At 48.1% G+C, this 23,790-nt stretch overlaps 1 protein-coding gene across 2 annotated transcripts in view; it reads left to right on the forward strand.

Moving 5' to 3' along the window:
- GALNT17 (polypeptide N-acetylgalactosaminyltransferase 17) overlaps positions 1 to 23,790 on the forward strand; it is a 246,543-nt gene that overhangs the window by 109,918 nt on the left and 112,835 nt on the right. For both annotated transcript variants that reach the window (XM_047837433.1, XM_047837434.1), the window contains one exon: positions 22,227 to 22,344. In XM_047837433.1, the coding sequence (XP_047693389.1) occupies positions 22,227 to 22,344 (118 nt within the window). The remainder of the gene's footprint in view (positions 1 to 22,226; positions 22,345 to 23,790) is intronic.

The raw sequence follows: 23,790 nt of genomic DNA on the forward strand, positions 1-23,790 counted from the left end.
GTCTGTCTGTCCCGTGGGACATTTTCATCAAGACCTATTATTGACGGGCACTTGGTTATTTCTATTTTTTTCTCTTCCAACAAGTGCAATAGTCAATAGCCTTAAATGTATGCTTTGCTATTTCTGGGCCAGTTTCCCAGAAGTAGACGTGTTCTGTTCAATCACGTGAGCTTGATGGTATTGTAATTCGCCAACTGGAAAAAGAGGTTCGAACTGCCCATCAAGACAGCACGCACCGGTGGGCCATTTTCTTTCTTGGCCCATAACACCTGTCAATAGCTGCGTTATTAGGTCTGCTTCTCCTGCTTGGAATCCCCACTGTGCGCTCACCTGCCCTGGATTCTTGAAGCCACAGGACAGAGCTGTGCCAAGGGACCAGTGGTCACTTGCCACCAAGTGGTATGGAGAGTTCGTTCTCGGGTCTCCTAGACCCACACAGCTCCCATTCATAACCCCCTCTCTCTGTGTAATCTGGACACTACGCTTGCTCTTTCCCACCCCCCCAACCCCCGACGATGTGAGGAGAGATGAACTGGAGCCCCTTTCCGTGAAATCTTCCTGAGAACGCAACGCGATCGAACTGCAAGTCTGAAACCGCGACGGGAAGGACAACCTCATTACAAATGCGACCATTTGTTGGCTTGCGTGTAATTTCTTTCTGAATTATTGCTGCTCTCTTATGAATACACATGGAGGCCCCTTTTCAGAGAGGACTTCTTTAAGCGGAAGGGTTACTGAGGAAAGAATGTGCTAATCAGGCCCGTGCATTCATTTGCTACCCGGTAAGAATTTATGGAGTACTTACGAAATGGAAGCCACTGTGTTAATTGCTGTTGATGATACACCAGGGGACTAAAACAGGGGCACAGTTTTAGAGCAGGAGAATGAGATCATGTAGGTGAATGACTGCATGGTAAGGTGGAGGGCCTTAAACACCCCAGAGAGGTGCAGAACAAAGCTTGCTTCGAGGCCGCAGGAGGCAGACGTCACTTCCCTTGGCCATTGATGGCCCCGTGTCTCTGGCAGAAGCCGTTCTTCTTTAATAAAAGATAATGATAATCTCGAGAAGGTTATTGAGATTGTCAAGGATGTAGTGGGGGCAGGATACACAGATCTGCGTTCTACATCCCCTGCCCTTTTGAGAATTAAAATATACCACAGGTATTTTTCAAGCAGATTTACCCAGGCTCCTTCTGCCAAGGTTAATGAATCCAGAGCCTCATCAGATTTAAGATCCCACCTGGCAGATGTGTTGAATCCCAATAACTTATAAATTTGAGCTATCAGAATAGAGAAATGAAGCCTGTTTGGTGTGGGAGGGTTTTTCAGGAATGAGATGCCTGAGCAGTTAGTTGGTTCCAGGGTCTCCAGGGGGCAAATACTTGCCCTTTTAAAAAGGGAGCCCACGCTCCAGAAGAATGTCATTTTTGCTTGTCCTTTGTTCCAAGAGTTTCAGTGACTGTGGTTGACTTTTCTGCCCGTGGTTGGGGATGTTTCTCATTCTGTGCCCCGCCTGTGAAACTGACCCTGGTATATTTCCCCTCCAGGTCATTTCCCCCTAACATAGGAAGGAAATGAACGATGCGTTCTCTCTCTCCCACCAAAAATGATCAAGTCCGGAGTGGCAGGAGTTCATTCGGAGAACGGGCTGTGGCGAGCAGTTTCCCCCTTCTTGCAAGCCAGCCTTGTCCTGTCGTTTATCCTCTGCAGCTGTGGGCTAATTCGGCCTGAGCAGGAAAAGGGGGCTCTCCACACCAAGGAAGGAGAGTTGCCTTGTGGTCCTGGCCGGGGGCTGTTGAGTTAACCCCGTGGACCCTGAGAGTCAGTTAATTTTGCAAAGTTTACCCTATTAGCATCCCAGTTGGCATCTGCCAGGGTCTGAAAGTATCTCCCTGCAAAGAGCCCAAATTCATACCTTGAAATCCTCCTGCCCAATGTGATGGTATCAGGATGCGGGGCCTTTGGGAGGTGATTAAGTATAAAGGCAGAGCCCTTATGGCTGCGATGAATGACCTTATAAAAGAGGTTTGAGAGAGCCCCTTTGACTTTCAGCTTCATCATTGATGAGCTAGCGGTATGATTTTGTGCAAGTCCCTTAAATGTCTCTGAGCTTCCATTTCCATCCGTAAGGTGGGTAATTTAATACGTGCATCTCCATCACGTGGATTCTTTGTGGATCAAATGAATTACACGCATTAACCTTGAAAGCTTTATTGATAAATTATAAAACTTCATTCAAATGTAGCACACTTAGTAATCTCCACTGTTGGCAACAGAGGGACATTGCCCAGGCTCCAGGACCTTGCTGGCCAGTGTTTCCATGGCAGGATCCAACTTTTATATCTTCTAATCCCTTTTGCATTCTTTTCTATCTCTTTACATGCACTAAGGGTAATTTCATTCATCTATCCCTTTGTTCACTCTGTTTCACTCTTCATCTAGGCATGAGTTATCATCTGACTCGCCTGTTGTGTTTTAGATTTCAAAGTCTATACTTTTCATTTCTAGAAGTTTTGCTTCATTATTTTTCACATCCGCTTGTTTATTTTTCTTAGGGTCTTATCCTTATGGTTTTGACCCCTATTTTGAGGTTTTTAACATTTGGACCATTTCAGTTTTGTGGTCTCTCTCTGGTAGTTCTGTTATCTCAAGTTCTCGGGGGTACTAATTCCATTGTATTTGCTGATTCTCACTTATGGTAGATTGTTCCCTCGTATGTTTGTAATTTTAGATTGTGAGCTCACCTTCTGTGGAGCTTCTGGGTGGGAATTCTGGGTTGCATGTGGATCTCTCCAGTGAGGTTTTTGTTTTGTGGTGTTTTGTTTTTTATCGAAGTATAGTTGACACACAACGTTACATAGTGAGGTTTTACTTTTGCTTTTGCCACTCACTCCTGGGTGTCTTCACGCTGAGACTGTGTTTCATGCAAATTTCTAGGCTTGGTGTTTCCTGACCGTGCAGCCAATGTAAGTTAAAATCTCAAACCCTCTTAGGGGCAAGTAATTATGAATTTTCAGAGGACACTTGTTTCAGGCACAGAGCTCAAGAGGAGACAGGCAGGTTTCCTTGGGTTTCCTTGTGATTTGGGCTTTGAGCAGATTCTCTGAAGGCAGACAGTCTACATAGTCGCTGGGCTGAGAGTTGAGGGGACCCAGCGTGGCATCTTCTCTACCGTGTTAGAGCAAGCACCCGCGTTTTCTATATTTCAGCATGCCCAACTCTCGAAAGCAGGTACCATGACTTGTCTAAAAGCGTTGCCGTGAGAATCAGATGGACTCACAAATGTATGTTAAGGTCATGGCCTTGAACCCACCGTATAGGGAGCAGTCCATCCGTGGTAGCTGTTCTCGGTCTTCCCACAGCGGAGGTGAAGAAACTCAGACCCAGAAAGAATCAGCCATGGACGGCTGGATGAGGCACTGTCCCTACTTCATGGTCAGGCCATTATCTGTCTCTCAGAAACCCTCTCATGGGCCCACTTGTTCACATTTGGGTAAATTGGCCTGCCCTTAAACAATAAAAGAGCTGAGGGTTTTATTTTTTTATCTTTTTCTTTTTCTTACATTCTGTCTCAAACTTAGAACAGCATCCCTGACTTGAGCCTGCAGCGGGAGAGAAAGCCAAGCTGAAAGAGGAGGGACCATCACTGTTTTCATTGATAATGAAGGCAATTTTCCAACGATAAAGAAGGCACAATAAAAGCTATCTCACATAATGGCTTTCATTACCCATTCTCCAGTCTTTGCTAAACAATAGGTTATTAGCCATATGCAATAGGGGCTGAAGCTAATTGTTTTCCCTATTTTTCAAATAAAGAAATGAGTTGTACACAGTGATTTCTTAAGGACACTTCTAGCGCTAATATTCTGTGAATTGATTTAATGGAGAGCACTGTGGAACAGTCAGAAGTTCATGGAGACTGGGAGTTCTTTTCATCTTGGGTTTTCTTGAGTGGTAGAGACACATCCCTGTTTTACTCCAGATGACAACAAGAGCAGCCTTTTCTTACAGCTTTGTGCACGTGGCTTATCTAGGTTCCGTGTCGCCCGTCCCTCCTTTGTCACAGGGGAGGAGGCTGGCTGGTCTAAGGGTTCAGCTTTCGCAGCCATTTTCTCGGTGACTCCGAATCAAGAATTCCCTCAGCCGTTGACCTGCTCATCTGCGACGGGACTGATTCCCACCTGCCTCCTGTACAAAGTTATCGTGAGATTGTAATGAGATGGACACGTTTAGGAAGTGTGGAATCTGGCATAAATGGAAAGGAGGGACAGCTCTGCTGGGGTGTTAGATTGTCTGTTTGGATTATGTGCAGAAAACAGTTAACATAATAGGCCCAACTATTTATTCTCTAAAACCGTTTATTCTTTTTTTTTTTTTAATTTTTTTTAACGTTTATTTATTTTTGAGACAGAGAGACAGAGCATGAACAGGGGAGGGGCAGAGAGAGAGGGAGACACAGAATCCAAAACAGGCTCCAGGCTATGAGCTGTCAGCACAGAGCCCGACACGGGGCTCGAACCCACGGACCGTGAGATCATGACCTGAGCCGAAGTCGGACGCTTAACCGACTGAGCCACCCAGGCGCCCCTAAAACCATTTATTCTTGACACTGAGAAGGTTGGCCCTTGGCTGGCATCTTGGAGTGGCTTCATAAGAGTGGCTTATTTCACCCAAACTGTACAAACAATGTGGTTTATGCCAAGCCCCTGCCTTCCTTCCGGGAGCCTGGAATTTTGGGACCTGTTAGGCAGAAGGTACCTCCATAGTGAACAAAAACGCTGGGTACTGAGTCTGTGGGGGGGGGGGGTCTTCCTGGTAGATGGCATTTCACACATGCTGTCACAGCACTTGGTTGGGGGACATCCTGTCTGACTCCAGTGGGAGAGGATCTTGAGGGCTTGTGCTTGGTTTCTCCGGCTCTGTTTCGTGCACCTTCCCTCTGCTGACTTTTCCTTCTCTCCGTTTGCTGTAATAAATCATAGCCATGACTTTGACCATACACCGAGTCCTGTGAATCTTCCCAGTGAGTAAGTAATTTAACCTGAGGGTGATATGAGGGATACTCCGACCCAGAGGCCAGGAGGTCTGTGGCTTGGCCACCGCGTTGCTCCGGACTCCCCTATATACCTCATTCTCCCCAGGGCCCTGACCGCACAGACTCAAAAACAGAGACTGTGACTCTCCACAGGGCTAGTGTCTCGGAGAAAGAACAGGAGGCAGTGGGCCTGGCTGAGGCAGGAAGAATGGAGGCTACCAGAGCTGGGAAGATACACATTCTTTAGAGTACAGGGAGGCTCTGAAGTTGAGATGGGACAGGAGGAATCTGCCTGAAGGCTGGCCTGTGCCAGGGGAGGGCCCGACCCACATAGGCCTTGTGGACCACTGCCAGTAGTGCGGTTCTCCCTAAGGCCAGGGTCAGGACCCATCCAAAGGTGACACAGACTGGTGGGGGAGAGAAAACCCCATGGGCTTTGTCTGGGAGAGCTTGGGGTTCAGGTCTTGGTTACACACTTACTAGTGATTTGCTGCTGGGGAAAGGATTTACCTCCTGTGTGCCTCAGTTTCCCCATCTTTCAGTTGGGTATATTAATAGTACCTCCCCATAAGCTGTTGGATGGAGTAAGCGAAATAATGTATGTAAACGCTTAGAACAGCATCTAGGACGTACCAAGTGCTCAATAAAACAGAACTGTCAGAACTATAAGGGGGTTCATGGCAAAACTGTAAACGTAATTGCCCAGGAATCCCTGCCCCTCAAGCCAGGCAGCAGAGGCTTACAGGGCACATGGGGAGAGGTACCTCTGGGCCCATATAAAAATCACAGCTGCCCAGTCAGTCCTACATAAACATGCATCTGTTCTGATTTTCATTCTGTGACTCTTCTCTCTGGGTCTGGATTTGACTCTGACTTCACTTGGACTTTCTGATCTCTTCACTGGAAAACATTTGGAGCCCTGTCTTCTGAACTCTGAACCTGGCAGGGGTACCAGGCGTAACCCAGCCCTGTACGAATGGCCAGCCTCGTGCCTGATCTCCCCGGCTTTCTCTCTGCCAAGCTCCCTCCTCCCACCCAGCTGCTCCCCATGCATCATGAGTCAAAGCTGTTCTTAGTAGCTCATTCCCTCTTGGCTTCTTCTCAAATCTCCCAGTGACAGAATTATTCTGCTCTTTTGGACCCAACTTGATGAGTGTGGATGGCGGAGAGGCAGTGCAGTCATCATAGCTATTAAAGGTGAAAGCGTGCTCTACAGCCGATTTGTGCTGTCCAGGCTCTCCCGTTGCTGAATGCCCATGACGGGGAAAAGAGCAATGTGGCCATTTCCCCAGTCCTGGGGCCTGGACGTATGGGTGGGGAGACACAAGACAATGAAAAAGAGAATAATACCCTTGCCAAAGGAATGCTAGGGACAACAGGGACTCTAGGGGTTGAGAGCTGCTGTGCTAAGCTAGTCAAAGGATCCATGGAGGCAGCTGGGCCAAAACTAGCCCCATAAAATACAAGGACTTGAGTGGAAGACAGCAGGGGACTGTCTAAACACAGGGGAAGAAGCACAAATAATCTTGGCCTTTGAGTGAGGAGCAGAGGGTTCAGAGAGGGAGGGGATTCTAGACAAGTTGAAAAGTTTTCCTCCTGGAAAGCTAAGAAAGGGCCAGATCTCAGTGAGCCTTGAAGGAGCACTGCCTAGAAGTTTCGAATTCGTCAGGTAGGTGTTGGGGACACCTTGAAACTGAGGCATTGGAGAATGTTCCCAGGCAGAGCCGGCGGGTGTACCTGTGCTTAGAATCCGCGACTCGTCTCTCCTTCCTCATAACAAACACAGCTAGGAAGGAGCAATTTCATTAAGGAAGAAGGCAGCAAGAGTCCTGTTCCTGTAGAGGTTTGCTTAATGACATATGTTACATCTCCTGGTGATTATCAACTCATCAGCCTTCTAAGGAAGTAACCGACAACATTCGCAGTTTATTTCTCCGAGCCAGGGAGTAAATGAGGGTATGTAAGAAATCGCTTTGCTTTTGAGCTCCTGGGAGTTCTGGGTGAAGTCCCTTGGCAGCCTCTGAGCTCTGGTAACCATGTGCCCTCCATGCTTAACTCCTTCCTCATGCCATTATTTCCAGGAGGGCAGGGATGACACAGTTCATGTTTAATGTGGTCTTGCTGTTATTCTAGTGAGTTCTGACACCGCCAGCCTGCTTGACCAGGATTGCCGGCCCTCTGGACACCTGATCCTTTGTTGATCTGACTCTTAAGTGGAATTCCAGAGGCTATTAGACCATGTGGGTTGAGAAGGCGATCGAAGGATCACGGTCCTTCATGAGCCTTTGGCCTTGGCATCTACAAGACCATGAGAACAGATCTTAATGTAAATCTGATTATAATAGAAGATTTAATATGTCTTAGTATACTGAAAAAATATTTCTTTTTCTCCTTGAGTTGTATTAGAAAAAAAGCCCTTTTCTGTCATCCCAGCTTGACATATGCCAGGCCCAGTAGGGGACGGGGAAATGACAAACTCCTGGGAGAATTTTAGAGCAAAAAGAATCCCATCCTGTCACATGGGTTTTCTGGGAGGACAGAAAAAGAGGTGTAGAGGAAAAGCTTGGTAGATTCTCCACAGAAGCATCTAGAAGAGAATATGTGACATTCTCAGCTGTATACTCCCCCTGCTCACTTAATACCATGTTTGAACATAAGGCCCCCTCTCGCCTGTCTTTCAGTGCATAAAACTTAATGTACTTAAAACCAGAATAAGTGGAATGTGACATATGCAAAATAACTACTAACTCAAATGAGTCCTGCCCTAGTTTGAAATTGAGAGCAGTGGTTGCTGGTGTTATATTTTTAAATGTAACTTTCTCTACATCATTCAGTATTTTTTAAATGATGTTTTAACAGCTCCATCATGGGCATATGCCAAAATACATTTAAGTGTTTCTCTGTTGGTGGAAATTCAGAAGGCTTTTGTTCTCTGTGACAAATAATGTTTTGATTAAAATTCTTACACAAAAACTTTTTTAAAAAATCATTATTTCTTTTTCTTTCCCCATCAGACTACTTATAAGATTATATCTCCATTTTTTCTTTTTTTAATTTCATTGTGATGTGTCTAGGTGTGGATTTCTTTTTATTTTTTCTGCTTGAGATTTGTTGAGCTTTTTAACTCTGTGCGTTGATGTCTTTCCTCAGTTCTGGGATATTCTCAGTCATTACCTCTTCAAATATTGCCTCCGCCCTTTTTTCCTTCTCTTCCAGGATCTCACAAACCTGTGTCAGGCTTTATTGTATTCTTGATATAACCTACCCTCTTTTATGTATTTTTCATCTTTTTGTCTCTCTGTGCTTTGTTTCTGCTAGGTTTCTTCTGACCTATCTTCCACTTTAATAATGCTCTCTTTATTTGTGTCTAATCCGCTATTAAACTATCCATTGAGCTCTTAATTTTAGTTAACTTTTCAGTTCTAGATTTTCTCTTTTTTCTTTTTCAAAACCTGCTGTCTCACTTTTTATATAGTTTCCAATTAACTGCTGAAATTCCTGCTGAATTTCCTGCATGAACTGGCCCTCCACCGTGGTGATGGGGAGAGGTGTCTGGGTTGCAGGCTCTCCTCTGTAACCTTCCTGGGCCTTATTGACGTTTAAGCTTGCTTAAAACCTTTCTGTTGTCTCTCATTTCTACGAGCTTTACATCTGACATCTTGACCCTAATGCTTCTGCTTATCTTTGATTATGTGTTGGAGAGTGTATTTGAAAAATTTGTTACTGAATGAATTTGAAACCTAGGATGATATTACTTGCCTCTAGGCAGAATTTTTGTTCACTTCTGTCAGGAGCACAGGAGTACAAGTGACCCTGATTCCTTTAATCAAAATTCAAGAGTTGAAGTCCTCTGGGCTACTCAGATGAAATGAAGTAGACTTGTAGCTTATGGGAGGGCAGGCTGATTTCCAGTAGACAGTTACTCTTAGGTCAGCCTTTCATTGTCCTGGCCAAAAATAGAAGGTGGTTTATCAGGTTGCCTATCATGGTGGGCCCTGACATCTATCTTTTAACTCCCTGGTCTTTTGAGGCTGCCATAATAAATGCAGCCCCTCTTTCTGTACTAGTACATAGCTCTGGGCAGAAGCAAACCTAGTGTTGGGATTCTCTCCCTTTATTCCAATCTCGGCTAGATCTCAACTCAATACTTTACATCTTGTTCATCTGTAATGGTTTCATTACAATTCGAAAGTTGTAACCCAGTGTTTTCTCATTGGTTTTAGTTGGAAAGTTGTCCAAATCACGTAATCCAACGTTCTCAGAGGCGGAAATCATTATTACTCTCTGGGATAAATTCATAGGCATGGGGTTTCTTTTTTTTAAATTTTTTTTTCAACGTTTATTTATTTTTGGGACAGAGAGAGACAGAGCATGAATGGGGGAGGGGCAGAGAGAGAGGGAGACACAGAATCGCAAACAGGCTCCAGGCTCTGAGCCATCAGCCCAGAGCCTGACACGGGGCTCGAACTCCGGGACCACGAGATCGTGACCTGGCTGAAGTGGGACGCTTAACCGACTGCACCACCCAGGCGCCCCGGCATGGGGTTTCTACACGTGAGACATATACACTGTGACGACTTGTGCGACATTTTGCCAAATTACTTCCCAGAAAAGTTGTTTGTCTTATGTGACTCCTTTGTTCTTTCCTCTCCTAGTTTTCTGTTGGTGTCTTAGAGTCTGTTCACTCTTCTAAGTGCTCCAAATCCTGTAGCAAGTTTTTAATTGTGGTTGCACGTCAGATGTGGAAAACGTTGACTTTGTTTTTCTGTATTTGAATTCAACTTGATCTCTAGTCCCCATATTCACTGATGATGAAAAAGAAAACTCATCTTGTTGTCTGAAGGAAATGCAGTTTCTTTGAATTTAAAACTGCATTCTCTGAAGTCATTTGCTCCCTTAAATCATGATTAAACGGGCTGTTCTATGTAAGCACTGCTCTTTCCCGTCAAAGGGTCTTCCTCTCCTTCTTCCCCTCTTGAATAACTCCTAGGAGCAAGCATGAACTGGCCCTCCACCGTGGTGATGGGGAGAGGTGTCTGGGTTGCAGGCTGTCCTCTGTAACCTTCCTGGGCCTTGTTGACGTGTCTCATCCCTCTCATACGTGTTTTATCCCCTATTCACTGCTGATACCCCTGGTCCTGGTCCTGAACCCCAGGCACAATATCTGCATATTCCATGCCCTCCATTTCCCTGACTCCCTTGATCTAGCCTTTTGCTACCATTCCCCTGGGAAATGAGGGAGCATCAGGATTTCCGGCAAGTCAGGAGCTAGCTGCGGGCACTGGAAACACTATTTTAAGTCTTCTGTCTGCCTAAACATCACTCGACCATCTCTGCCCTACGGCCTGGCTATTCTGCAAGGCATTCTCCCTCCTGCAGAGTGCTAGGCAGTGTTGGGAGGAAGAAATTCTCTTTTCCTTTCAAAGTCCTTCTAGCTGGACTAAGAACAAAATTAACAGGAGATATTCACAGGAGAAAATCAAGTTTAGTTTTGTACCTATGGGGAATCCACAAGGACACGAAATTCTAAAGACATTGAGGCAACACGAGGCTTCTAGGAGCTAAGGAGAGTGGTAGGGGGCCTGAGGATACAAAGGGGAGGAAGACCACTAGCAGGAAGGAGAGAGGCGCTGTTTGGAAAACAAAGGTTGCCCTATTATGCAGATACATTGTTTTAGGTAAGGAGGAATCTCTGTTAATAGCTCTCATCCTCAGGATCCACGTATGAGTGAAAACATACGGTATCTGTCTTTCTCTGCCTGACTTATTTCACTTAGCATAATACCCTCCAGTTCCATCCACGTTGCTACAAAGGGCCAGATTTCATTCTTTCTCATTGCCAAGTAGTATTCCATTGTATAGATAAACCACATCTTCTTTATCCATTCATCGGTGGATGGACATTTAGGCTCTTTCCATCATTTGGCTATTGTTGAGAGTGCTGCTATCAACATTGGGTTACAAGTGCCCGTATGCATCAGCACTCCTGTATCCCTTGGGTAAATTCCTAGCAGTGCTGTTGCTGGGTCATGGGGTAGATCTACTTTTAATTTTTTAAGGAATCTCCACACTGTTTTCCAGAGAGACTCTTAAATACTGAGAACAAACTGAGGGTTGATGGAGGGTGGGGGAGAGGGGAAAGTGGGTGATGGGCATTGAGGAGGGCACCTGTTGGGATGAGCGCTGGGTGTTGTCTGGAAACCAATTTGACAATAAATTATATATATAAAAAAATAGCTCTCATCCTGGTACAGGCTGTCTTTTCCAGTGTAAATTTAGGCAGTTGAGAAGGAGGCAAAGTTTTTTTCCTGAATCTGCTGGGTTTTTATTGCCTTTGACTCAAAATAATCATCACGCTAAAGTGGCCCATCTTGGAGTAGCCTGTCTTTAACCCTTAGGTAGCAAGCAAAACTTTTGCTTTCCTAGGTTCAAATCTATTTGCAGAGTTTCTCTCCCCACACCCGGACTCCCAACCGAGTGGTAGGACTAAACTAAACACCGCTCAGAGGAGGCCTGGCTTCAGGTCTGTCTCCCTTTCTCCGCTCTCTACGGACTTTGCCCCCAACCCACAAAGAAGTAGCCTCTCTTTGGGATTGGAAAGATTCCATCTGCCAGTGGTTCTAGACCCCAGTCGCATGCCCTTTTGAATCGAATACGGATGTAGATCAGTTGAATCCAAGTGTCTGGGAGTGAGCCCAAGCACAGGTCGTTTATGAGTGCTCCCCAGGTGATCCCAAAGTGAGCCAGCGTTGAGACCCATGGCCATGTCACAACCTCCATCTTGTCTTTGCCTGATATTTCAAAGGAGGTTCAGATTCAGAAAACATCTTTCTCCAGCGCATGGCTAATGCACTTAAAATCCTGATTTCAAGACTGTGTCGGAAGTTAGTTTCAAGAGTCAGTTTTACAGTCACAACTGAAAATTAACACTTCTTTGCTTCTTTTCATCTTAGTTCTGACAGTCTTTACTCATCTCAAAGCTATGACTGCCTCTGGATGAAAGTGAAGCCAGAATAGAAAAGCATACTCATATATTTCAAAATACATATTTAAAAAATTTTTTTTCAACGTTTTTTATTTTATTTTTGGGACAGAGTGAGACAGAGCATGAACGGGGGAGGGGCAGAGAGAGAGGGAGACACAGAATCGCAACAGGCTCCAGGCTCCGAGCCATCAGCCCAGAGCCTGACGCGGGGCTCGAACTCCCGGACCGCGAGATCGTGACCTGGCTGAAGTCGGACGCTTAACCGACTGCGCCACCCAGGCGCCCCTCAAAATACATATTTTATTTGCCTGCTTCCTTATAGCTACTTTACTGCTAATCTAACCATAAACAAACAAGGCCATCAGAAAGCTATGTTCTTACTTTGACCTCATTTTGGCCCTGAAAACAATTGTCCTCATCTTATTATACTTGGATAAATGCTGTGGGCCGATGCCGAAGAGTGTTTTAAGAAACAGAAATGTGGAGCATGTGGTGTTACTAAAGTAGTGTTTTGAGGGGACGGTTGACCAAGTTCCTCAGTGGAGAAGTTTGGGCGGGGCGGGGGGGGGGGCGGGGACTTAGGGGCCAAGTGTCTGTACTTGTCTTTTAAAAATATTTTAGGGGGCGCCTGGGTGGCGCAGTCGGTTAAGCGTCCGACTTCAGCCAGGTCACGATCTCGCGGTCCGTGAGTTCGAGCCCCGCGTCGGGCTCTGGGCTGATGCCTCGGAGCCTGGAGCCTGTTTCCGATTCTGTGTCTCCCTCTCTCTCTGCCCCTCCCCCGTTCATGCTCTGTCTCTCTCTGTCCCAAAAATAAATAAAAACGTTGGAAAAAAAAATTAAAAAAAAAATATTTTAGACACTGCAGATGATTCCAGTGTTTGCAATGACTGCCAGAAAGCCTGTGCTGCATTTCTGGCACACCTTTATTAAGCGTCCGTTACGCACGTCAAGCTCACCCTTGGCATTATCTTATTCTGCTCATTTCCCCTTTGCTCTGTGTTGCCATTTAGTTCTAATTGTATTTTATCCCACAGTGCCCGCATTTCTATAGGATGGCCTCAAACCTTCTCAGAAAGATTCTCTACCTCCTTTAGTAGGGGGGAAAAATGATTTTCCTTTTACCCTTCTAGGTTCTTGGCTGAGGTCCCCCCTGTTATAAAAAGATTCATAGGAGAAAAACAAATGTAAGTTTAATAACATGTATGCCTTCTAGATAGATAGGAGAGAGCAAGGAAAACTGAGTAACTTCCCAAGATGGCCCAAACCACCACCCTAAACACCATCATCAGCTAAACACAAAAGAAATATGGTGCAGAGAAGGGAGGTCTGTCAATGGTGGGGCGGGGGGGGGGTGGGGGGGGTAACCAGAAAAAGCACAGTCAAACAAGGGTAAGGTTTATTATGGTGATTTAAGTGGGTGTCTTCTCTATTGATAAGAGTTTCCTTCTCTTCCTGGTACAGAGACGGAGACACCCTTACAAATGGAGCTTTCCCTTATAAATGGAGATTTCTCTTTCCCGAAGGGTAGGTTTTCAGAGTTTCTCCTGTGTCTGCTGTTTCTTAAAGATAACCAGCTCAAGGTAATCCTTGCGCCAAAGAGGCATATTTGGGGCGGGCAAATTACGCGCCCTCTCACTTTCTTTGCAGAACAAGGTGTGTTGCCAGCCTGGGTGTGCACTTTTGAGTGTGCGGCCCAAAGCCTTCATCAGATTTGCTCTGACATCGGCCCTGGTGTCTGGAGGGATGCTCATCCATCTTTTAAGTCTTTCTCTCCCCAAGTCCCTTATCTGTCCTTTTCAAAGTTACCTTTCTTCCAGTCACCTGGTACCACGTGGCCCCACATGGAGTCTCTACTTCCCTCCAGGCCTCATGTTCTAGGACAGAGTTCAGTAAACTTTCTCTCTAAAGGAACCGAACAGTAAATATCTTAGGCTCTATAATCCAAAAGACAAATTCAAGGCTATTACATAGATGCCTACAAAGAAGAGGAAAGACCAATTTCCACAAATATTTTACCGATGAAATCCAAGCTGTAATAATCATGAGTACAAGTTTTTGGAGTTCATGTCTACTAATGAGGATAATGGAATTTTTGTCGGGGGGAGGGGTAACATGTTGCCGGTGTTCTCACCCGCACGTCCGTATGTTCATCTATAAACAGCATTCTTGGCTCTCGGGTTGGACAAAAGCGGGCGGTATGATGTGCTGACCCCTGTTCTAGACCTTTCTTCTTTTTTTCTCTTCCCCAAACATTCACCCAACCTGTATTTTATCTCACAAGGTAGCTAACCAGACCCTTAAATACACACATATATGAAGTGTTGATGGCTGATAATGGCTTAATGCGTTACCGCTTCTTTAGAAACTTTGTGCTTTTGCAAAAATTGTCTTCAAAGGATTATTTGCAAATCGATTTCCCGAAGCCTACAGAAAATGTGATTAGCAAAGAGCCAAAGTGTTATGCTGAGAAGATTACTTGGAGGAAACATCTTACTAGAGAGTTTTGATGTGGTCTTTGTTTTAATAAAACAAGCCCGGGCAAAATCAGCCAGCCAAGGAAATGCTTTTGGAACTGGCAACTTCAATCCCCGCTGGCATTTTCTGCATCTGTGAAAAATCACACTCCAGAGAGATGAGCCTTTCCTTTATCCTCCACAAGGAAAGGCTCTTAATACCCAGACAGTTCACTTCCCAATCTGGAAGAAGTTGTTGTTTCGGTGTGAATTATCTCCTCAGCAACAAAAGGGAAAAGTGCTGCCTCCATTTAACAGACGAATCACTGGCCTCTGGGTCCGATTTTCTCGTGAGATATCTGTGCGCCGGATACAGCATTTGCTTTTTAAAAAGGCAGCGTGGTCCTTACCCTTTTGGTATTTGTATGTATAGCAGAGGCAAATGGAACTCTGAGTATTAAATTACTGTACTGTGCCAGTTGAGAATTCTATGCAAGCCAGCCAGCTCCTTCCCCCAAATTGTATTTTTAGTGCGTAGCAGCTGCAAGTTCCCAGAAATCTTCCGAGCGGGACCACTTACCCCACCCGGTGCGAGAGCTCTTAGCTGCTGCCTGTTTTTGGTGATCTTGTTTGGGAGACAGCCGGGATACCTAGGAGGGGGTGGGGTCAGACACACCACCAGGTTGCTCCTGGCTCTGCGCTTACCGTGCACGTGTCTGCCCTTGACCAGTTCACCTGACCCCTAACCCCCGATTGCTCGGCTGGAAACTGGGACGAGTAGTATCTACCAACGAGAGCTGCTCTGAGGGTCAGGGACAACTGGATTGTCCCAGCGCAGCATCGATACGTCCGTTTTCTCGGCACGGGGCGTTGTTGGCCTGGATGGTGTGCTCAGTTCTCCTCCCCCATCCCTGCTCTGTCCTTTGGTCACTTGAGCACATCGGCATCTGTGCCATGGGGTGGCGGAGGAAGGGCGGCATCCTCGTGAGCCACCCCTTCTGCGTGTGAGGAACCGGTGTCAGAGTCCTCGTCATTTGAAAGAAAGGCACTGGAGTAAGTACATTGCGATTAAGCAAGCTGTCTATTGCTGAAGAAGTTGACAAGATCACCCAAATACCCAGGGCTGGTGGTACCCTGGGAACGAGACTTGCAGAAATTCTTCGAAGGATAACCTCAGGGGTGGCGTAGAGTTTTCTAGGCTTTTCCTGCAAACGGGGTCTTGGCGTTAGAAGGTGCTCCGCAAACAGACCTGGCCGTCAGCTAAAGCAGAGCTGGGACCAATGAAAATGGCAGGTGTTTGAGTCTGAGGACCGAGGAAGGTGAGGCAGGCCAGCTGGAATCATGAGAGGAGAAAACAGGGTGAGCCCTGGATCCCTGACTCACGAGCCACGAATTTGGAGACGTGGCCACCAGAGATGGGGGCCAGGAGGCAGCTGGGACCTATGAAAGCAGCAGTGGGTATGAGGCAGGCAGGAGCGGATATCTCAGCTCTAATACCCTCCGCGGTGACCAAGATCGCGAGCCACGCCGTGACATGCACGCACCCTGGTAGGAGTAGTCACTGCAAATCAGGAGACCGAGGGGCAGAAGAAAGACCCTGGCCAGTGGGGGCCTTCCTTCTGAAAACAGCACATCACCTAGTCCCACGGGCCACAGATCAGCAGAGTCTCTGTTTTCTAGCACCTTCTTTCCCCTCTTCCCCTGGTGCCTGCCCTTCCCCCTCCAGTGGCCTCGCTCACCAATGATAACAAGGGTACCGTGACTGCAACCACGAAACGTTTTTACTAAGAGCCCACTACCAAAAAATCGTGTTTGCTTGCTCACTAGGACAGCACCTACAGAAGTCCTCAGGACTTCGCCTAACATAAAAAATTCATTTTTTTTTTTTTAAGAAAGAAAGACGTGTGCTTTGAAGGGCGGGTAGGACTTGGATGGATGGAGGTGGTCCCAGGGAGGGCAGTTCAGAAGAAGGGACACACCGTCTGAACAACGAACAGCCCAGAGCCGGCAGGCCGTCGCATCTGTGGGGCATGTGGCTGGGACGGTACTGAGGAGGACTTGGGAGCGAAGGATGAGCCCGCCCTCAACCGAGGAGAGAATAGGGAGCCAATGAAGAGGTGTGGAGTGGGGAGGGACATACCTACAACCCAGCCGGACCCGTTGGCCCTTACGAGGAGAGGAAGTGTGGACGCTGAGAAGGCTTTGCATTTGGCGGACATTCTCCCTTCCGCCTCCCTCTCAGCTGGAACCGTTGTATGTGTTGCACATCTTCTGTGCGACAGCAACAATAAAAGTGATTATTTTTAATTTCTGTTCTTCTCCTCTGTAATAGAGCTATTAGACTTTGGCAGATCCCTTAATATGATTATCATTTTTGAATGATTCTGAATGGAAATGTTTGCACTAATGGTGGTAATCACGGTTGAGTCTGAAGAACTTCACGTTCCGGGATCCTGTCCGCCCCGAAGCGCAGTCGGCTGTGGCCGGCAAGGCCGGGCAGGTGGAGGAGACCAGAGGGGAAGCGGGGCAAGGTTCGCCTCTTGGTTCTCAGTGGAAGGCCGGGTCTGGCTAAGCCTGCCACCCCTGGGGCAGCTCCCAGGTGGGGCTGGAAGATGGCCTGCTATAGCGGAGACCTGCTTCTCCCCGGGCGGAGCCCCAGCGGCTGATCAGCGGCCAGGCGGTTCCAGAATTCAATTTTTTTTAACTTTTTTCCTTTAATGTTTATTTATTTTTGAGGTGGGGGGAGGGGCAGAGAGAGGGAGAGAGAGAGAGAGGGAGACACAGAATCCAAAGCAGGCTCCAGGCTCCGAGCTGTCAGCACAGAGCCCGACGCGGGGCTCGAACCCACAAACCGTGAGATCGTGACCTGCGCCGAAGTCGGACGCTTAACTGGCTGAGCCACCCAGGCGCCCCGGGTAGTTCCAGAACTCAAAGCAGTTGTCCCGCTGACCTCACCAGCAATGCCGGCCTGCCTGGCGGGGGGGGGGGGGGGGGGGGAGACCCAGTTCGATGTTGGCCACCTGCCGGGAGCCTTGCGCTGCCCCCAGCACTGTGGTCTTTGCTTCGCGGAGGCCGCCTCTGGTTCCGGCCTCCCTCGTCCACTGTCCCGTCAGGTGCACCTCGCGAGAGAGCCGAGACATGGAATGGCGTGCTCTCTCTTCTTGACACACCATCAGGTTTCTCACCGTGACCTTTCGGGGACCTTTCCACATGCTGCCACCAACGATAACGGTCACGCATTTGTTCCACGTCTGCATTTCCTTAGGGCCGGTCACCTTGCCTTTCACCTTCAGCTTCTGACAGCCACCCAGGATGCATACAGAGGCCTGCTTTCCCATGGCCATGGGCCCTGGTGCCACCCTGCCCGGTTTCAGCGAGGAGGCCCTAAGGGACCTCTCAGTTCTGCTGCGAAGGATCCTGGGGCTTCTGGTAGCAAACCTAGCCGAATGTGCTGAACAGAGCTGTGACCAGCAGAGAGGGGCCCCGGAGCGGCTCATACTGTGAATTCCCTCCTTGCCACCACGCGTGAAAAATCTCATCCAGATAAAGCCAGTTACACTAAAATATCATGCGGCTTGACAGGGAAAAATGTTTCCCAAAGGGCAATGCGAGAGGGATCTGGAGGGAACAAGCAGCCCGTCTACCTTCCGTGACAGCGAACGTTTCGTGCTTTGACGCCCTCCCTCCCCCGCTCCTTCCTCCGCGTGTCTTCCTCCTTCTCTCGGTCTTCTCCGTTCTGCGCCCCTCCCTGTCAGCCCCAGCTGTGGCACACGCCCCTGCTGTCCTCGGCTTCCGGTCCAGGTAAGCAAGCCAGCATGTCCCAGAGATGTCACGGAGCCCTTCCCCAGCAGGGGCGGCTCAGCTCTGTTAGATTCATTCGTTTATTCAACAGTAGACAGCGGGCGCCTGCTCTGTGCCAGCAAGGGCAGTAGGTCCTGGGAACAAACAAATTAGAGGGACAACTTGATGGCTCTGGGGGAGATGGCCCCACGGGATAGGTCTGCTGGCACCAACACAAATTCCTAAGTCCCTTCTCTGTAAACCTGGTTCCATGATCCTGGGCCGCACTCAGGGATCTGCATTTTCTTTCTTGCTTTCTTTCTGTCCGTCTCTCTCTCTTTTTTTTAATGTTTATTTATTTTTGCAAGAGAGAGAGAGAGCGTGTGAGTGCAGCAGGGGAGGTGGGGAGGGGGGGACAGAGGATCTGAAAGTGGGCTCCGTGCTGATAGCACAGAGCCTGACTCGGGGCTCGAACTCACGAACCGTGAGATTGTGACCTGAGCCTAACTCAGACGCTCAACAGACTGAGGTCTGCCCTAGGAATCTGCATTTATCTAAAGAGCCGTCCTGGTGATGCTGGTGCCCCTGGGCCAGTCTCAGAGAAACATTCTTTCGCCCATGGGGTTGTGCCCAGAGCCACCCGTCCAAGCGAGTCTGTTGACTGACTGTGCCATCTGATGTCGGCTGCCTTGCTTGCCCTCGAGGGGTTAGAAAGTACAGCATCTTGGAGCAGGAGTTCATTACACGTGTCTGTGAAGGTTGGGAACTTGGCGATGCTGAGCACGGGCTTTGGGGAGATTGCCTTAGCATACCCGAATTTCTTGATGTGCTCAGCACTTGCTCTCAAAATTGAGGTGGCCCGGGTGCTGCCTCATGTTCCCCCCTCCTCTGCAGACCCCTGCACTTGGCTGCACTTCTCCAAGTTGCTGGCATTTCTCTATCACTGGGTGGGGGGGGGGGGGGACCCTGGCTTTTAGCTCTCCCGGAATGACCCTCCCCTGCAGTTTGCCCCTCCTGGCTGTGTGATAACACATCCTCCACCCCCCCTGCCTCCCCGCCCCCCCCCCCCCCCCACCGATGGTAAGTAGGAGGAGACAGCCTGTGTTATCATCACTGGTTGCAAAGAACAGAAAACTATCTAACACGGTTTGAGTCAAGGAGGTAGAACAGAATGACGCGGGGGGTCCCACGTGACCCAGGGGCGGAGAGCAGAGCCCGGGCCTGTCAGCTGATGGGAGGCCAAAGTCATTAGGCAGTCCCTTGCCAGGGCCTCACACCCCCACCGGACGTCTGCGTCCTGCCTCTGCACAATCGTGCACTTAGGCGGTGGCCCCTGCAGCTGCCCCAAAGTGGCGCCCTGAGTCCTACAGACGAATGAGACCAGCAGCCTCCTGATTCCAAGCCTCAGGAATACCGTGATTCGGCGGACCCAGTTTGGGGTTTGGTGCGCATTCCCGGTTTAGGTCACTGAGCGCGGGGAGGGTGGGCCCGCAAAGTGCTTTTCCATTCTGGGGTGGGGGGCGGTCAGCTGCCTCTCCCTGAGGGGCGCGGGGCTGGGAGAAAATGAGCAAGTGACGTGCTTCCTTTCCCTGGTGTAGCGGGCATGGCAGAGGGTGGCGTCCCATATATAGAGGTGTGATTGGCATATGATTTGTGGAGACAACATTATGGATGGGCCTCACAATGAGAGGGCAAAGGAACAGCATTCACGGAGCCCCTCCTGTATGCCGACTGTATCTCTTTTCACAGCAGTACTCTGTAGGGACTTCTCTGGGATCCAGAGCACTCCGTTAACATCCCATAAGTACGGTTTCCAGTGGGGTGGTGCCAACATTCACACCAGGCTGATCAACTCCGAGCACTGATTTTTCCAGTGTTCCAGCAAAAAATGTTTGCTTAATAAATGGCTGTAATGAAAAGAGTAACAACCGAGGGATGTTCCATGGAGTCGGAGGTCTGGACATTAAGGTGAGAGTCAGGTTCAAAACCAGGAGCCACTGAAGATCTGACATTGAGGTTTATGGTTCAGCTCAAGAGAATTCCATCGAATTAATACTTCCTGGTGGCCCCAGTGGCGTTTCACCTGCCTGCCTGTCTCTTTTCTCAAGGAAAGCATCTCAACAGCATCTCTGGCCTTTGACAGTGTGGGCGTTTGCCGGCTCCTCTCCGAAGACTTTTCTGGAGAGTACAGTGCAGCAGAAGGGCCACGGTCAAGGACTTTGAAGTTTGATGGGTCCTCAGCCCTACCCTGTGACTCAGGTCACCAAATATCCACGGGCCTCAGCTCTTCCGTGGCGACGGCCCCACCTTCTTCCCAGGGCTGTGGAGGTTTTTAAATGAGACGGTGCTTGAAGAGAGGGCTTTGCCCTTGTGCTTGAGGCTCCTTAATTGCTTAATAAATGGCTGTGATGAAAATAGTAACATTAATCATAGTACGTAATATTATTAGTATATAACAATATTAATTTGTTATTAGACTTAGAGTTGCTTGAACACGGGAAGTATGTTGTGTCTTTCTCTCCCTGCTACAGCACTGGTAAGAGGCCTTAGATATGGTAGGTGGGAGAAAATATTTGCTGAATGAATTTATTATACGGGGTACCCATAAAGTCTAGAAGCAGAGGCGAAAGGGCAGAGTCCGGGATCGGCTGGTATGACCCCGCAGTACACGATGTAATACTATATAATACCAGACAATATGTAATGTATCGGCATGCCATCTGCCCTTAGAAGGCGTGGTTCTGTGCTTCATGGGGAATTGCAGTGAACGTGGTAGATTAATACCACAATCCTGTCAATTCCGCACATACGTCCTTGATATTTTGCTTCAGACGGTGTCTGTCTCTGATTTTCGGTGAGCCAACTCGTGCCTTCGGCCTGCCCTGGAAGACAGAATGAAGGGGATCAATAGATACAAAAATAAAGACTGAGTCTTTGTTTCCGGACTTGATGGTCACGGGCCACCCTGCTGATCCTTTTCGTCTTTCCTGCTGGGCATCCCCTTCTCGGCGGGCGGAGGCGGTCTCTCTGTGGGCACCAGTGGCCTCCTGGATGAGTCTTCTCCCTTCTCGTTCCTCACCTCTGAGCTTCTCCGCAGCTGCCCAGGGATGCGCATCCCGTCACATGGCTGTGGCCAGACATACCATGAGAATCGTTCCCGTGTTTGCAGACCCCACGTGTCATGGGAGCCCATCCTGTGCAAGCCACCCAGAAGCTTGGTTGTCGCTAGGTGGTTTGGGTCCCCGAGTTGGTCTGAAGCTCAAACAGAGCTTTATGCAAAGAGGGCGTGTGGGAATCGAGGATTTCAGGGGAGCTACTTGATCTGCCGGAGTGAAATCCAGCACCTGTTGTGATGGCTTCTGGTTTTGTCACCTGAGTGGCTTCAGCTCCCCCTTTTTTCTTCATAGAGACGTAATTACCATATAACGCTGTGTAAAGCGTACATGTTGACTTGATACATTTATACATTGCAGTATATTATATATTGCATATAATATTATATATTGCATTATATATTGCATATATATTGCAATATTATATATTGCAATATGATTGCCACCACAGCATTAGCCAACCCCTCTGTCACATCACGTAATTATCATTTCATTTTGTGGTGAAAACATGGAAGATCTAATCTCTTAGCATCTTTGAAGTATATGGTACAGTATGCTTGACTATAATCACAATGCTGTGCATTCGATCTCAGGAACATACTCATCTTGCGAGTTTAGACCCTTTGACCAGCATATCCCCCACCCCACCCCCAGCCCCTGGCAACTACCATTCTACTCTTGGTTCCTCCGAGTCCACACATAAGAGACAACCTACGGTGTTTGCCTTTCTCTGTCTGACTTCTCTCACTTAGCGTGATGCCCTCAAGGTCCACCCGTGTTGTTGCAAATGGCGGCATTTCCCGCTTTCCCATGGCCGAATGATACGTCGGCTGACTGTGACTTCGTTCTCTCTCCTGCAGGACACCAGCCATGATTGGCTGCTCCTTCGTGGTCAACAGGAAGTTCTTTGGTGAAATCGGTCTCCTTGACCCTGGCATGGATGTGTATGGAGGAGAAAATATCGAACTTGGAATCAAGGTTTGTGCATGGCATCCTTTCCCCCTGGTTTATTCGTGTTTGTGAGCACTGCCACCTGATCGTCCTTCGTGTGTGTTTTAAAGCTCCTTTAGCTGGTGAGTGGCAGGATCGTTCACCCATCCCCCGCTCCTGAGGATGTGCCAGCCCGGCTGTCCCAGGGGGAACGTGGGGAACCCTGGGCTTTCCCTTCTCCAAAGGTTGAACAATGTGTTTCACGCCTTGGTGACCCAGCTTGGACCTGAGCCGCAGAAGTCGGTTCCCACATCCACCCAGTTTTGATTCTTCCCTTAAATGTTTCTTAAACTCAACTGTCTCCTTAAGTAGTATCCTATCGTATACATGTCGACGATTCAGGTACCTCATGGAATCATAGATGCCAGAAGAGAGAAGGACCATGTTCTGTGGGACCCTTCCTTTCCTTAGAAATGCTTCTAAGGGGGAGGTTAGGGAAGTTAGGTAATGATAGAACATTACCCAGATCAGCTTCACTGTTAAGATATTTTGGATACAGTTGACCCTCCAACAACGTGGGTTTGAGTTGCACGGGTTCACTTACATGCAGACTTTTTTCGATAAATACAGTACAGTGTTGTAAATGTATTTTCTCTGCCTTAGGAGTTTCTTAATCACGTTTTTTCCCCTCTGGCTTCCTTTGTTGTAAGAATACGGTATATAATACACATAACACAAAATATGTGTTAATCGACTGTGTACATTATTGGTAAGGCTTCCGCTCAGCAGTAGGCTGTGAGTAGTTAAGTTTCTGGAAAGTCAGGGCTTGTACATGGATTTTCAACTGCACGCAGGTGGGTGGTCAGTGCCCTGAACCCCTGTGTTGGGTCAGTTGTACTGTGTTTTGCTCAAGATTTTCTTTGAAAAGCGAATTCCAGTGTAGACCTCTTTGTTTTAGAGTGAAGTCCAATGAACCCCAGCCAGGGGTTTGGCTTGGGTGGCTCCTTGAGGACCCAGTAACCACTGAACTGGTATGTCTTCTTCCATACCACAAAGAGCCGGTGGTCTTTGTGTCCCTAGCTGGAGCCTCTGTGCCCACTGTCCTTTGTCCTGACCCTTTTCATGCCTGAGCCCCTGGGAATCAGGCTTGTTAGAAACAGCTCAGGACACAATATGAAGTTTTTAAATATATTGACTTTCCTTTGCTTTCCCATTTTTGTTCTACCAGGCGGACACTCAGTCTGGATCCCCTCCCCTCCTCAAAGCCTGCTCTCTATTTGACTCTCTCATCCCTCACTGCCCAATACCTTCCGCCAGCCCCTCGTCTGTACTGGATCCCCCTTTGTGGGACAAAAGGCGTCATGCCCTCATGATGTAATGACCTCCTGGGATACATGAGTGAAAGGGGATGGTGAGGACGTTCCCTGGATCCTAAAATCGTCCCCTTTTGGAGACTGCAGACTCTTCCTGTGCTGTCAATGTCAGCCTGGGTTC

The sequence above is a fragment of the Prionailurus viverrinus genome, chromosome E3 (assembly GCF_022837055.1).
Source record: "Prionailurus viverrinus isolate Anna chromosome E3, UM_Priviv_1.0, whole genome shotgun sequence".
Lineage (NCBI taxonomy): Eukaryota > Metazoa > Chordata > Mammalia > Carnivora > Felidae > Prionailurus > Prionailurus viverrinus.